The sequence below is a fragment of the Diadema setosum genome, chromosome 19 (genome assembly GCF_964275005.1).
Source record: "Diadema setosum chromosome 19, eeDiaSeto1, whole genome shotgun sequence".
NCBI lineage: Eukaryota > Metazoa > Echinodermata > Echinoidea > Diadematoida > Diadematidae > Diadema > Diadema setosum.
In genome coordinates this window covers 14846767-14862564 of record NC_092703.1, presented here as the reverse complement: position 1 = coordinate 14862564, position 15798 = coordinate 14846767, and the positions used below count along the sequence as shown (strand labels likewise).

Sequence of the window (15798 nt, the reverse complement as noted above, 5' to 3'; positions counted from 1 at the left end):
TCATGCATTCCATAATACTTAAGATGTCGCGTCACAGTTTTTTGCGGTGGCCTAGATAATTTTTAGGGTCTTGATGTCGTGGATGGGTTTCCCCCTCTCCCCCCCCCCCCCCCATCAATTTAGAAAGTCAGGGGTCTTTTTGAGCCACAGCAGGGGCGAATTATGCTGTGAGGAATACTTGCATGGAATGTTGCGTGAATTTATGCAATTAAATAAAAATGGTGGATTGGTGAAAAACCGAGAGAAATCAGAATGATATCACAGCAGTAATGACCATCCACATGGCAGTTAGTCACCTTAAGTTGGTCAAAAACTAGTCAGCTCTGTTGCATGACTGTGATATTTTTGCTATGGTGGTGAAATGACTCATCTTTTTCCTTCCTCCTCACCTTGAGTGACATATCTGGTCGATATTTTTTTTTTTTATTGGCTAGAGGTATCAAGGACATCCCATTGTACGTGCAAGTATGTCTTACCACATCCCCCAAGGTGAATTACGGTGTTCTTTTGTACAAATCGTTGACAATCGTGTGTTGGACACTTCTGGTGTGAGTTTCAGCACTGGATGTCAGTCATAACATGACTTGCTGACTTTCAAATTGTACAAACTTTATTCTTATTAATCTTAAACGTTCCTTCGGTTTTTGTTTCCATTGGTATGCTTTATCTTTTTGTATGATCTTAATACCGTGATCTTGAAAACTTTCACTGGAGGCAGCATTCTTATGAGATTTCTGTACAAGGCTGTTGTGTGTTCAAGGCAGCGTCAAACCGTGGAACTATGACTGAATCCTAAAGCATTTGGTTTACTGTTTAGTTCTTTCCACCTAGGGGGAGACCTCTTGTGATGTTGGTTGCTAGGCATTATTGCATCTCTGCAAAATGAATGGACTCGACAGCCATGTAAGCCAGACAACTCAGTGAAAAATGCATGTTGCTTTATAGCAGGAGATGTGGACTGTAGCACTGCATTGCACTCAATTTATCATAACATTAAATGCATCCTGTTTTCAGGTACATGTTTTCATGTATTTATCGACTTACTTGATGAAGAACATTTATATGTCAATTCTGAGCTTGTAATGTAGTTCTGCAACTTTTTATATAACTAGCCCCATCAAATATATATCAAGGCTGATCCAGCATGCAATAGAAAAAAAAAGTCAGAAAAAAAAAAATCACATTATTATCCTCCATGGGTTGATAAAAACTAATTTCACCTACTGTACTACTGAAATGCCATGTTTTCACTGAGTCTAGTTTTTTGTAAATTGGGACTTCGCGATGGTGAAGTGCAGTAATGAATGAAGAAATGTATGTGTGCATGTCACTTTCATTATGAGATCACAGTTTAAAATTTGGGATGTTCTTAAATTCGCAAATAGCATCTGACTCGAAAATAAAAACCTCACAAGATAGATGGCATATGCAGTAATTTGCTTCATTGTGGAATCTAGCATAATCATACACTTGTATTTTGTATACATTGACATAAAACAGTTACCTCCCAACAGCAATTTGAAGCCCAACACAATGGTACAAAGTCATGAGGTGATTTAAAGTTAGACCATGGTTTGTGCAAATTTCTTCTGCATGAATGTACACACGACATGTTATGTATACCAATGGTTGTCCAGTGACAAACACACATTGATACTATGCCTGTTTGTGCTTATATTAGTCCATAGACTATTAAAATCTAAAGGGATCATATAGTTTTGGTTGAGACCTAATTTCAGGTTTCTAACATTTTTTGGTGAGATAATGAGAAACCTCTTATGAAAGAGCATGTTATTCTATGAGGAATTCAACGTTTATTTGGTGAAAATTGGCTTTGAAATAGCTGAGATATCTAAAAAAAGAGTTATTCTAATAAAGTGTGGGACCCACACTTTATTACAATCGCTTTGTTTTACTTTGTTCTTCGTTGTTTCAGTCACTCCAAACCCGATTTTCATCAAATAAACTTTGAATTCCTCTTAAAATGGTATGTTCTGTACTATATCATAAGTGTTTTCTTGGTATCTTGCAAAAAGTTGAAAGCCCAATTCTCAACTCCACCAATACTGTACCATCCCTTTAAACCACCTTCATGAATTGGGCCAATGAGAATGTGTTGTATGAGAATAGAGTCTGGACTCAAGACTAACCTGTGAGATTTTTCTCTCCCGACCATCTCTGCTTGTCCATCATTTCCCAACCCCTCCCCTCCCCCAACCTCTTATCTCTTTTGATGCATTAGAATTGGCCGGTGAAAGGAGGCGAGTGGGGATCAGGTGGGAGCAGTGACCAAGAAATCATCATCACTGGGTGAGTCTAGGAGGAGAGGAGGAGGAGGAGGAGGATGAAGAGGAGGAGGAGGAGGAGAAGAAGAGAAACAGACAGCGACAAAGAGAAAAAGAGATGAGAGTAGAGGGAAAGAGAGGGAGGGATGGGGAGAGAGTGCAGGGAGAGGTGGAGTGAGGATGGTCACAAAGGTGGCAAAATGGGTCGTGATGAAGGGGCGTGGTAGTGATGACGATGATGATGATGATGATGTTGGTAATGATGTGCAGGTTACGAGGGATGGTGTCCACATTAGTTGTGACATCTGGCAGAGGGAATGGCTGGGCTGCTGCAGCAGTGGTGGATATCTTGAGTGGTTGCACTCTGGTGGTAGCAGTGGTGGTGGTGGTGGTGGTGATGATGATGTTGCTGCTGGGATGGGATACACATGCCAACAGTTGCTATGAATTGTTGGAGAGCCACAGAATGAGATCAGCTTGTGCTCAAGATGATCTTGATACTGTTTTGCCAGCAGTATGTTAAAAGCATGGTCTCTCTTATCTGTTTCCTTTTAGTCATGCGGATGGATCCATCAAGTTCTGGGATGCCTCGCAAGGTATGGTATCACTGAGAAGTTTGCAGATCATAACCTAGCTGGGAAAGTAGGAGAAATATAGGAAAGCTGAGAAGTTTGTAGATCATTAGGAAGAGGAATGTAGAAAGATTAGATCAAACCCCTATACAGTGCACTCCTGTTATAATGAACAGGGTTATAAGGAAATTCCAGTTATGACGAAATAAAAATGCAGATCACAAAATTATCGGCTCTGTGATTTTTATTGCTTATTTGTTCAGTTATAACAACTCATTACTCAGGATCTTTGTTCGGTTAGCTTTCTGTTGTATTCTTGTACGAAAAAGGAATGCAGAAATAAAATAGAAGCAAGTGGATGTGACGCCTGTCCAGTAATCAGATTTTTTGTTCGTACCCAACCCAAGTATGTACTTGTATGGCCATGATTCTTTTTTTTTTTTTTTATCATGGCTACTACAAAAACACAAATGATCTGTGCTTATTTACATGGATGTTGGGCAATTTGTTAATCAGTTGCACTTTTCTTCCGTCCCGCCCGCCTCCTAGTTATGCTCCAAGTCCTGTACAAACTCAAGACGGCCAAGGTCTTTGAGAAGGCCAAGCAGGCCAAGACGCTGGACGGTGACGACGACCCCTTCGCCATCCAGCTGGTCAAGCTCTGCACGGAGAGCCGGACGCTGTGCGTGGCCGGGGCCAGCGGCCACCTTCTCATCTACCGCTTCAGCAAGATTGAGGTGTCCGCAGAGCTTCCGGTAAGAGAGCCTCGAAACGCATGCACGCATGCATGCACTCTCAGCGTAATGATATTATTGACCTGTGTTAGACTTCCCAACCATTCTGAATTTGGAGGAAAGAATCTGAATTGTGACCATTCCCAGCTCTTGTTGCAATAGGGAGTTTCCTGTTTATTTTTCTTGATAATTTTACTACACACTCCTGTGGGAACTGCTCTTTCTTTCCTACTTTTGAGATAAATAATCCCTATTTTTCAGTGAGAAAGGTTGGGAGGTCCGCTGTGTACATAGTCTGGCACAAAATCTAGCATTGTTTGTGTTTTGTTTCTATGTATGTCCTTGTATCTGTTAATAGATCAATCAGAGCAAGATTGTATTAAGATATGTTGCATTTACTCTTATAGTGCTCTTCTTGGTATAATAATACATGTATGTGTAGGTTGCACGTGATTTGGAGCGATGAGATTGAATGTAACAAAGCCTTCAACCCCGATACTCAAAGCACAATTTATCGATACAGATGCAGCCAGATCAGTGAAGTGTCTGTGCACTTTTATCACTGCCGCTGATATCAAGTAGATTAATGTGTATGGCGCCTTTAGGTTCAAAGTTTAGGTATTTAGACTTGGTGTGCCTATCTATTCTTTGACTTTATCTGTCACACTGTGAGACTTACATGTATAAGCTCCTCTGAATGGAAATTAATTGATTTAAATAACTTTCTCTTGAAGTTTTAACTGTGGTGTAAAGCAGGGGCACAGTTATATTTGGAAAGTTTATTGTATGGGTTGAAATTGTTAGAAAAATATAAGGGTCTCATTAATGTATAGGCAGCTTGAGAACTCTCATATGTAATATATTCACAGTAGATTGCTGCAGTGCTAAACAGTGATAGTACTTAAATGGATGCTCTCCATTTTGTCTTGTTACATGCCACCAGACGTTAGACATATCAATAGTGTACGAGGCTGAGGAGCCGGAGACTCCTGAGACAGAGATGCCGCCGTCGATGCCCCAGCCGGCCCCGCCCTTGAAGCGCAACACCAGCACCGTCAGCGCCTCCAGCGTGGCCTCGGCAACCCTGCCCTCCACCCCAATCCAGAGCTCCTCTTCCACCACCCCGGTCCCGAGCCCCAGCAACCACCCCCACTCCCACCACGGCCACTCTCACCACCACCACCACCACCACCAGCACCACCACACCCACCACCACCACTGCGGGGACGGGATGTGGGACAACATGCCCAACCTGAAGGTGAAGGGCGGGGCCCACAAGCGGGGAGTTGGCTTCCAGCCGTACCTCTGCTGCCAGCTGCTGTGGGTGGACGGCGAGCCCCCTCCCACCATCACCTGTGTGGAAATCAGCTCCTCCTACGGCCTGTGAGTACCCCTTTGGACCAGGATCATATGAGGTCAGGGGTAATACATGTACAAGAGATTGGAACCAGAAGGGCCCTTATGCAGCAAGAAAGAAATTTGTTACCTACTTGCTTTCCATATGACAGCGTGTACAAGTGCCAGTTTAGAAAGGGTTTGAAAAGGAAAGGAAAAAACAAAAAACAGAAACGAGATCGAGAGTTGCACATGGAAATTGTTCCACCATCTTCATTTCAGAAATGATGTCTCATTCATGCACCTCTTTTTCTTCCATGGGCCAAGCATTTGACAGTACCATACCATGAGAGTTTAAGTTGCACTGATGGGCATTTGCCATCATTGGTCATGGCTTTGCTCTGTGCGGCTACAAACAAGGAAATAAGTTTTGAATGGAAATGCCTCTTCTTACTAAATATTTCTATTGTTCCTTCCTCATGTACACATTCCCGCAGCCTGGCGTTTGGCACCACCAACGGGCTGGCAATTGTCGACTACCTACAGCGCACGTGCCTGCTGAACATGGGCACGCCGGACCTGTACGGATCAGCGGACCCTTACCAGCGCACCCCGCGGTCGCCCAAGAAGAACAAGTCGCAGCCCCAGGGCCTCGGGGACATCGTGGAGCAGTACATGTCGGATCAGGAGCGGTGCCGGTCTCCTGTGGGTGCCAACATTGCCGGAGAGTCGGTCGGTTTCAAATTTCCGCTCTGTATCTTTTATGTGTGTGCACATGTGTGTGTGTATATGGAAATGCTCAATTTTCATACATTGTTTAAAATTATTGGTCATGGCAGAGATAGATATTGTTTATGTTCAGTTCTTTTGAGCTTGAGAAAGAGCCGATTTTACGAACATGCATTGCGAATTGGTGAAAAAAAAATTATAAATCTCTATTGTAGCGAGCTGTTCAGCATACAAGTGAATGGGCACGGCATTGATTTGACATCAGAAAAACATCTTTATATGTGATTTTGTGTTTATGCTTCCCATTAAGTGCATTTAGAGAGAATTGCCAATTGTATTAAAACATAATTTGTGCTTGTGCTTCCCCATTAAACATGTTTTATTGAGAATCGCCAATTGTAAATGCAATCTCTTTGTGCATTTTGAATCAGCATTTTGAAATGTCATTTATATCAAAATGAGTCCAGATGCAACCATGCTTTAAACTTAATATGTTTCAAATGACTGATTTTGACCCGAAATGTTTAGCATAAATACATCCCTAGATAAAATGAATTGAGTTAAAAATGACAAGCAATTATTTGGATAACATACAGGGAAAGAGAATCTAAAGAGGCAATAGTGCGTACAATTCCAAAATTGTTATGCAAGAAAAGGGAGCATTCTTTGTCTTATTCTATATTTTGGTGCAATTAATTCTGAGATGTTCCCTTTCTCATTAACCTTTTGCTGTTATGTGTGTGTCATTGCAGCAAAATGGCGTCTGCATCAGTCCGACGGGAAACAGCGCCATGCGGGGCGGCAGTGCCGGCGGTGGCGGCGTGAAGCCACGCAACAACCACGACCCCTCCCAGCTGAGGCGCAGTAAGTCGCAGGGCTGCCGCAAAATGATGCCAAAGACCCAGTCCACAGCCTCGGACACCGGGGCCAGCGGGCCGAACGGGGACAGCGGAGGAGGGATGGGAGGAGGAGGAGGAGGAGTTGGAGGAGGAATCGGAGGAGGAAGTTCTGGAGGTAGCTCGGACGTTACCCTAGGCTGCATGGGTGGATTGCTGAGTTAGTAGTGCCCTCCTAACACACACACTAAAGCGTCTAACCTATCCCTTTTAATTATACGTTGCTGCTCTCATTTTTGTTTAGTATAATACATTGTTTTCTTTCTCTCTCAGTAACGCATTTCCCTAGTAAGAGCTGACCTCAAGGATTAGATTCGAGAAGGCTAGATTCCAAAAGCACACAACACATCAACCTAGTATTTTTCTGCTTCAACAGAAGCAAAAGTAGTTAGAACATCCCTCAAACCAAGGTAGATATACAACTTTAGTAAGGAAACAAATACATTTTAAAAATCCATTGCAGTGATCTTCCGGTTAAATTGCATATGCACAAAAATTAACTGAATCAATTTGATTATAGATAGGTTACTTAATTGGCAAACAACTTAACATTTGTTCTACTTAATTTTTCCTTTCAACACTTCACTAAGGGAACTTGATTCGCAATCCACTATTCCTCTTTAGGCAAAAAAAAAATATATGCCATAAAGTTATGAGAGAGAACTCTGAAACTCAGTCTGTCATTTAGATTATTATTATTTTTTTTTTTTTGGGGGGGGAGGGGGGTGAAAGAATCATTCTTCTTCTTTTTCCTACAATCCCATCAATTTCATCTGCTCAATTCAAAGCCTTCATTCTGCATCAGTCCCATATTACACGGGAAAGGGCAATGAAGATGACCTTGTTCTGTGCGACCTGTTAGATTTGTACATAATCCCAAAATAGCAAAATATCCAGTGAACAAAAAGTGATTCAGTTTTTCAAACTAGTGGTGTTGTAGTAAGTTGTGAAACAAATTGGCTGAAAACACATTTTGAAAATACAATGTAGCAAGTATGGAATAAAAAGGGTTACATAGTGTTTGCTACCTTTCATTGCATATAGTCTATTGTAAAAAAAAAAAAAAAAAAAAAAAAAATTGAAAACTAAGGTATACAAAAAGTAACTTCAGAGGTTGTTTTTTTTTTCATAGAGAATTTTAATTTTGGTGATGTACTGCAGAAATTGAGCTTTCCTTCGACTAGAAAAACAAAGTGAAACAAATTTAGAAGTATTTTACTTTTCAAATGAAACTTGATGTGATGGAAATCAAATAAAACATACACTAACCTGATATTCAACTGATGATAGAGTCATTTTACAAAATCATTTAACGCAAATTTATAGTGCTGTGCGATAGATGCTTAATTAGATCAGTCCCTTTGAATAAATTGTGAATAATTGCTTCAAGGAAGTCAGTAACAATTTTTTCAGCATTTCCTGAACGTATTGCATTATTCTTTTTATTTTCATAAGGTAGACTATCTGTACCATTGAAATATTCTTGTTAGAAAGCTCTTACTGTCATCTCCATTCCCCTCTTTTTCTTTTTAAACCCAAATTAATTGAAGAGTAAGACTTTTGCACAGATATTCCACATGGGAAATCGTCATGTTTAAAGTAGCAGCAGCTCCCCTGCAGAAACTCATCTCATTTTTTTCCCCATTTTTTTTTTTTTAAAATCATTTCAATATTTGCTACTCCTGGAAGTACACATTCGTAGATGTTTGCTTTACTGCTATCTCATTTTCAAACTTAGTTTTCTTCAAAATCCCACTGATATTTTTTTCTTCTTTTTTTGCCAACAAAAAGTTAATTCTGAAATAAATTGCTCTTGATATTTGTTGTACATGGTTCAATTACGCAAATTCACAAGCTATTTGAATGAAGTTTTTTAAGATTAAAAGATAAAAATAAAAACCCTTACAACAAAGAATAACAACAAACAAACAAACAAACAAAACCTAGGAATTGATTCTAATGTCGAATTGTAATGGTCTTTGGAACCAGTCAATTTATTGATTGTGTTAGTTTGTTTGTTTTTTCTTGGGTAGTTTGATCAAAAAATTTGCCAAAATGGATCTGTTATATTAGATATAACAAAAAACAAACAAGGAAAAAACAACCTACATTGTAGATGCACCTGTCTTCTAAAGTCTTACCACATTTTTCAGATGCTTTGGAACTATTTTGACTCAGACCTTAACATTTTGAATTTAATATCAAAGACAACAGCAACACAGATTTCAAGATTTTGAATATGCACAGACTTCGCATTCTTTGAAATGTAGTTTTATTTGTAATCCTGTTTGTTGTTGGTTTGTTGTTGGTTTTTTTTTTTTTTTTGGGGGGGGGGTTGCTCCTCTGAGGATTTTTGTAATTGTTTTTGTTAGTCCCCCTTTACAACCAACATGACTATTTTTCAGTAGTGCTATTATTTCCTGAGTTTCTTTCATGCTTATTTACCCTAGAGCTCACATCCCACTCAGAATCAGAATCTCTGTGTATTCTTTTTTATTTCTTTCATCATCATATCTCTCACATATGTCTTGTTTCTTTTGGTAGCTGTATCTTTATGCTGTCTTTGCTATCACGTTCAACTATCCATATTACCGTAGCTACCCATCACAGCGATCATTTCAGTTCTAACTGCCTTTGTGCTCAGTATTACATTCATGTACTTCTAAAATCATCCCCGACTTCGTCGCATTAGATTTAGCCTCGGCTCTAATGGTAAATGTCAAACTACTCTCCCATGTGCTAGTCTCCTTCAAGTCCTTCTTACTTTGCCAAGTGAATCTTAGAGCAAAATGTCAAACTACTCTCCCATGTGCTAGTCTTCTTCAAGTCCTTTTTACTTTGCCAAGTGGATCATAGAGCAACATGTCAAACTACTCTCCCATGTGCTAGTCTTCTTCAAGTCCTTTTTACTTTGCCAAGTGGATCATAGAGCAACATGTCAAACTACATGTACTCTCCCATGTGCTAGTCTTCTTCAAGTCCTTTTTACTTTGCCAAATGGATTATAGAGCAACATGTCAAACTACATGTACTCTCTCATGTGCTAGTCTTCTTCAAGTCCTCTTTACTTTGCCAAGTGGATCATAGAGCAACATGTCAAACTACATGTACTCTCCCATGTGCTAGTCTTCTTCAAGTCCTTTTTACTTTGCCAAGTGGATCATAGAGCAACATGTCAAACTACTCTCCCATGTGCTAGTCTTCTTCAAGTCCTCTTTACTTTGCCAAGTGATCATAGAGCAAAATGTCAAACTGCTCTCCCATGTGCTAGTCTTCTTCAAGTCCTTCTTACTTTGCCAAGTGGATCATATAGCAACATCTCTCTCCGTATTAACCCTTCATCTGCTGCTCACTTGAATGACCTCGCATACTAACCTTTTAGCTTCACTTACACGTCAATCCATTCATTTCTGGGCTGGAATCATTGCCACCCATAACTTTCATGAAGCATGTCTGCTTCTTAGTGAAAATAAAATAATATAATTCCTTTCATCTGCATGTACCAACAATGTATATACAAGTATATATTTATTCATATATGCATTTCTTATGTCTCATCTCTATATCCGTATGTAAACTTGTCTTTAGCATATTATATATCTTTACTATCCATTTTGTAACAATTCATCTTTGTTTTCAAGTGAGTACTATTCGAGTTGTCAGATTTCAACGGACTAAAACCGGACTGTATATGAAGTACTTAAACTATAGATGAATAACAGACAACAAAATGAGATAGACTTGTAAATGATGGCAAATTCGTTGTATGTTTGAGGCACAATTAAAACAAGAAGAGAGAAAAAAAAAGAGATGTCCTATAGTGAATTGTTACAAGCTTACTATTTATCTTCATCTGGAAATTTTTAATTATTCTATTAAGGACAGTTAACGCTATATCACTAAAATTGAATTGGTTTTCTGGTGATGGTAAATTTTTAATACGAAGTTGTAGGTGTGGCATGACCTGTCTCACAGCCTCTTCACACTACAGGTTGTATGTCTGAATTTGAATGTGTTTTCAATTTTTTTTAGTTTACAGCGATTGTCAAGCAATATGTTAGTGATAAAAGAGCACAAAAGAAAGAAAAGTCATGGTATTCAGTAATGGTTGAATACCTTAGTCCTACACCCTTGATTTCATGTTGTGTCATCAGTTTTAGCTGTATTGTAGAAAAAAAAAAATTCAAGAGCAGTTGGACCTTATTTTGACAGAATACTATACAAATATGGTCGTGGGATTCTTTTTTCCATTTTCTTGTTAGTTTCCTGTCTTAGAATCATGTACAAGAATTAACAGTTAATTTTTGTGGGGGAATTGTTGATCATCTTTGGGAGATTCAGCAAAAAAGCCAGTACAGTTGAGAATACCATGCTTCCGAACTTTTTAAACCATATTCCATATTCAAAGCATTTTCGTCTTCAGCATCTAGCTAGCTGCTTGAAGTTGTATTTCCGTGACTGATCAGTGTTCCATATGTATAGCTATCCGTCATCTTTGACCTAACCTCTCTGATTTAAAAAAAAATATAATCATATTGGCTGCTAGTGACTTGTACCAGCGCTTGCGTCATATTCAGTTCATAAGAGACCAAAAATCGACAATCATCACCATCATATTCTGTCCTCTCATCTGGACCTGTAGCTTGAAAGAAGTAGCCAGTCCTTCTTGACAACTATCGAAAAGAAATCACAATTGAATCTTTTCACAGAGTTCTTCCTTTGGAGGGTTTTTCTTGTTCGTAGGATAATCTCCCTCATGAGACTCCGTCGGCGTCGGAGCCGAAGCCGAAAGGGTAAAACCAAAGTGGGGAGAAAAGCGAAAAGGAAAAGCTGCTGCTGTGCATATTGACTAACCTTTTTTTACTTGAAAGCCTGGGGAAGGAGCCTAAGCATGAAAGCCCTCCCGTGCATTGTGGGAGGAACACTGACCTGAATCCTCCTCTTACCTGACCTCTGACCTCCGTCCCCGTTGACCTGCGATTCCTTGTTACGTGATGTATGTATGTATGCTTTGCACTGCACTGCTTTTTGGATGAACTCTCTTATTTTTTTCCATCTTATTAAAGTCTGTCATAACTCTGTTTTCACATCTGATTTTGAAAGAGATTCTTTGATTTTTCTGTTTTCATTTAGTCTTTCATGTCTTGATTTCTTATCCAGTTTGTTTCATGCAGATGTTGATACGTTTTGTACATGTAATACAAATGTTTGGATTGTCATTTCCTTGATTTTGTTTAGAACAAACATATTCAGTTATAACAAGTATTTTGGCATTATCTCTCATATTATCCACATTTTCTGGGTCATGTGCAAATGTTGAAGAAGATTAAAAAAAGAGAGAGATCAGTGTCATCACAGGTGCAAAAAGTGTGTGCGAAAAAAAATACCCTGTTTTCGCAGAATATACCATTTTACAAATTGAACACTACAAGAACATTCATTATAATGTCATCAAAGAACATTGCAGTTTTCAGGTTTTTTTATTGCACATTTGTGCTGCTGTTTATAGAGAACACATTTATTTGCAAGATTGCTAGTGTCAGCCAAACAATGACACTACACAGTCGGTCTCTGTATGATGCGCACGACAGTTCACTCGTAATCTATCGTGGGGGTGAAGTTAAACTGACGCAAATCATGATGTTCCAGAGGCAGTCGATTATTGCCCACATGTATGACCCGAGTTGACCCTGTGTATGAGAGATAATGCTAATAAGATCTCTTGGTAGTACATTTCGACATCATTCATCTCTTATTTTTGGTATTCCCTATTAACCTATAGCTGCTTTGGAATGATGAGTAGTAATTTTGAAAAAAAAAGAAAAAAAAAAGAAAGATAAACACATTACCTGATATTTTGTATTGAGATTTATGGTTATGTATTTTTCTAAAAATGATGAATGTGCATATTTGGCCACTTTGAGTGAAAAGAATGATTATGATATGATATTGGAGGTGGAATTTGTGTTTTCCAGTGAATGCATCCATGAGAGGTAAAGGTTATGCGATCTTTCACCTCGCAGGCATTTTTAAATTTCCGCCTTTGCAAATCAAAAAGGCAATGGGATCGAGATGACTGACGGGAGGTATTTCTGAAGATCAGTAGGAAAATCTGACTGGGAATTTGGATCTGCCTTGTATCTCACCTCGATCATATCTTGTTATCTTATCACTCAAGTGTCCACATGTTGTATGACAGATTGACATTTGACCATGTTGCTTGATCACCTAATGACGCGATGATGATTGACCATTCCCAAACGTTTTTTTTTCCTTTGCAGTTTCAGTTTTCTCTAATCACTTTTACTCAGTGCTTTCATCTCATATACAGTCCATGTTTATTTGAACTTTTGCTGTACTAGACATTCAGAATTATTCATAACCAAACTTATGTCCAGTGTATGACAATCATTATCTATCTTTTTTTTTTTTTTTTTGGGGGGTGTCAATTTGGGTACCTTGTGCAGAAATTCATCTGGTTATTGTCACCTTGCTTAAGAAAGGGGAAAAATAGCCACACTCATCATATTGTATCCCATCAATTATCTTACACATGACATCTTATACTACCATTTCAAGCATAATGTTTGTATTATGCCCAATCATTCATGATTATATGAATGGCACGTCTCGATTTGAATGACACACATCACTGATAAACATTCTAACATACATTGTACATGGATTATTGAAGGCAAAGTTCTTGATATTAAGGCTGTGCACTAATTATTCAACTGTTATCTGCCATAATATGCGTAGCCACTAAAATCTCAGCAAAATCTCTTTGCAGCGTTAATCATCTCAGCTTGCAAGGGGGAAAAATGAATACTAACATGGCTTTTGAAATGATTCATGATTAACGGTACATACTGTAGTAATGAGATTTGCAGATTTTGGAAATGAGCCAAATATGTTCCATTGTGAAAATGCTTCACTAATAGTCTTGTACAAAGCAGAGCATGGTATGTTTTTAGTTTGAAAAAAAAAAAAGGTCTACAGAAAACTGACAAAATAGACGACAGATTTGCATCCATATACATCATTCGCCACATTGAAAGAGAAATGTCTCCGTAACACTTCATGTAGTGCTGTGTGATTGGCAGAAGGTTGTTGCAAGAACCATTCGAAGCTAACCCCCTTCTGCCAAACACAAAACATACTTCTCACCTTGACTACTATGAGCAAGAAATATATGTTTGTGTGCGTGTGTGTGTGTGGTCGCTGTTGTTTTGGGTTTGAATAACAAGGTATTAACTCACTGCTGTACAATTAATCCGTCTTCATACATTCTGTTGCTTGCCAGCGTTTTTACTCTACAAACGTTCACCAACACTCTGTTGCTTGCAACTAATACATAAATGGATAAAATGTTGTTATACACCAAAAAGAAAACAAGAAGCGGATATTGCACTATCATGGGATGCTTGGGTGCGGGTATGGAAGTGCAACTTGTATGGACAACATGCTGGAATATGATGCATTACTAACAGTATTGAACATTCATGCACAGTAAGCTTTATCAATTTTCGCATCAAATTGATATCTACTGGAAAAAGTGGATATTTTCACTCGAGTTATTTTTCATGCTGGGCTGGGTAAGATGAATTTTGCATGTTTTTAATTCCACAGAATCAAGACATTAATGGTGGTACAAATTACAGCAAAAAAAAATTTTGTGGGTTTTTACTTTTGTGGTTGCCTCTGGTTGCACGAACTGCACGAAAATTTCCACTTTTACAGTAGTTTTGAGAGCATAATGTTTTGGTGCACGATGGTTTCAAGTATGCTCGCAACTAGTTGTTGAGATAAAGCTCAAAGTTGAATGAATATTAAAGATGTTTTCGAATGTAACTCTTGCTGGAGTTTGAAATTGTAGAATAGATTCTATATATTTGACCTTTCCTACTTTTAAGAATCTAGAAAAGAAGGAATCTAGCAGCGTTTGACAAAGACACATACTAAAGATTTGCGAAAGAATCCTGCTTTAAGAAGCTGTAATGAAAAAAAAAAGCCATGTGCCGAGATCAGCTATAGTAAGGTTTTAGTTTGTAGACATTATTTATTCCTTATCAGTTTAATGATTTATCACAGTGTCACATCATGATTGTAGATTATAAATAGAGAAAAAAAAGGCGTTTACTATGAAGGTGTAGTATTCCAACGTGTTATGGCAAATCAGTCGTTTCTGTATACCATCTCCCTGTGCATCCAGCTTATGTCATGTTTCTATTTTGCGTTAGGTGTAGTTTCCGCAAAGTAACAGTCCCTGAACAAGTGTTACAGGATCAACTCTGTATACCCACTTGGCAATGCAGTTTCCACCTTTCTTTTATACTGAAAGATAATAGCTTGCCAGCGTGTCCATGGAGTAAAGATGTGTCAAGCACTTTGGCACAAATTATTCAGCATGCCTTTGTTTGAATACAGGAGTAGAATTGACATTGCAGCATGTCATTTGTTTTTAGATATTTACACTGTACAAAATATGTCTTCTGGCATGTGGCTTTTTGTTTAAATGTATGTGGTATGAATGTGAAGCTGATTAAGTAGAGTGAATGTTATGCATGCCTGGTTTAAATAAAGCAATTGTATCATTTTCTTTACAAAACCAGCATCATGCTTTTGAATTGAATGCTTAAGTATGAAGACATGGCCATTCATTGCCATAGCAACTGGTTGTAAACAACCTCACCTGCCCCTAATATTTGTAAACATGCTCACTATTGTTGCTAACAAATGCTTGCACCTGGTTCCAACCCAAGCTGTAACAAAAGACTGTCATCATCATTTGTTATTGTATGTCAATAGCAGGGAGGAAATCTACATCATAGTATTTAGAATATGGCTAACTAAGATGTTTACAGCTGCAGAAAAATATCCAACAAACAAAATTATTACCCATGCAATACTTGCACTTTCCTGTTGTTTTGTTTTTTGTTAGTATTTCCTCCATCCAGCTGAGCTTGTAAAGTGAAGTCCTTCAGTTAAATTGCATGCAACAGATGAATGGACAGGTGTCTCATTTGCATAATACAGTGAAATTGCCTTGGGAACAGGTGTGAAGGATTTGACATACACTGTGGCATGCATTTGGAATATTAAACAACAAAAGCAGTATCTGCATGAGAGTTAATAGCAAGCTGTAGATCTGGATGTGAATGCTAAGACAACGCCTCCTCCTGGATTTTACAATGGAAAACGGCTGTTTCGTGCATGTGCAGGGCACTATTTTTATGCCTAATAAGCA

At 38.6% G+C, this 15798-nt stretch overlaps 1 protein-coding gene across 1 annotated transcript in view; it reads left to right on the top strand.

The window, feature by feature from the left end:
* LOC140243032 (syntaxin-binding protein 5-like) overlaps positions 1-15798 on the top strand; it is a 176284-nt gene that overhangs the window by 143112 nt on the left and 17374 nt on the right. Inside the window, exons 12-17 of the mRNA XM_072322772.1 lie at positions 2243-2310; positions 2841-2881; positions 3407-3612; positions 4535-4974; positions 5424-5658; positions 6408-6711. Coding sequence (XP_072178873.1) covers positions 2243-2310; positions 2841-2881; positions 3407-3612; positions 4535-4974; positions 5424-5658; positions 6408-6711 — 1294 coding nt within the window. The remainder of the gene's footprint in view (positions 1-2242; positions 2311-2840; positions 2882-3406; positions 3613-4534; positions 4975-5423; positions 5659-6407; positions 6712-15798) is intronic.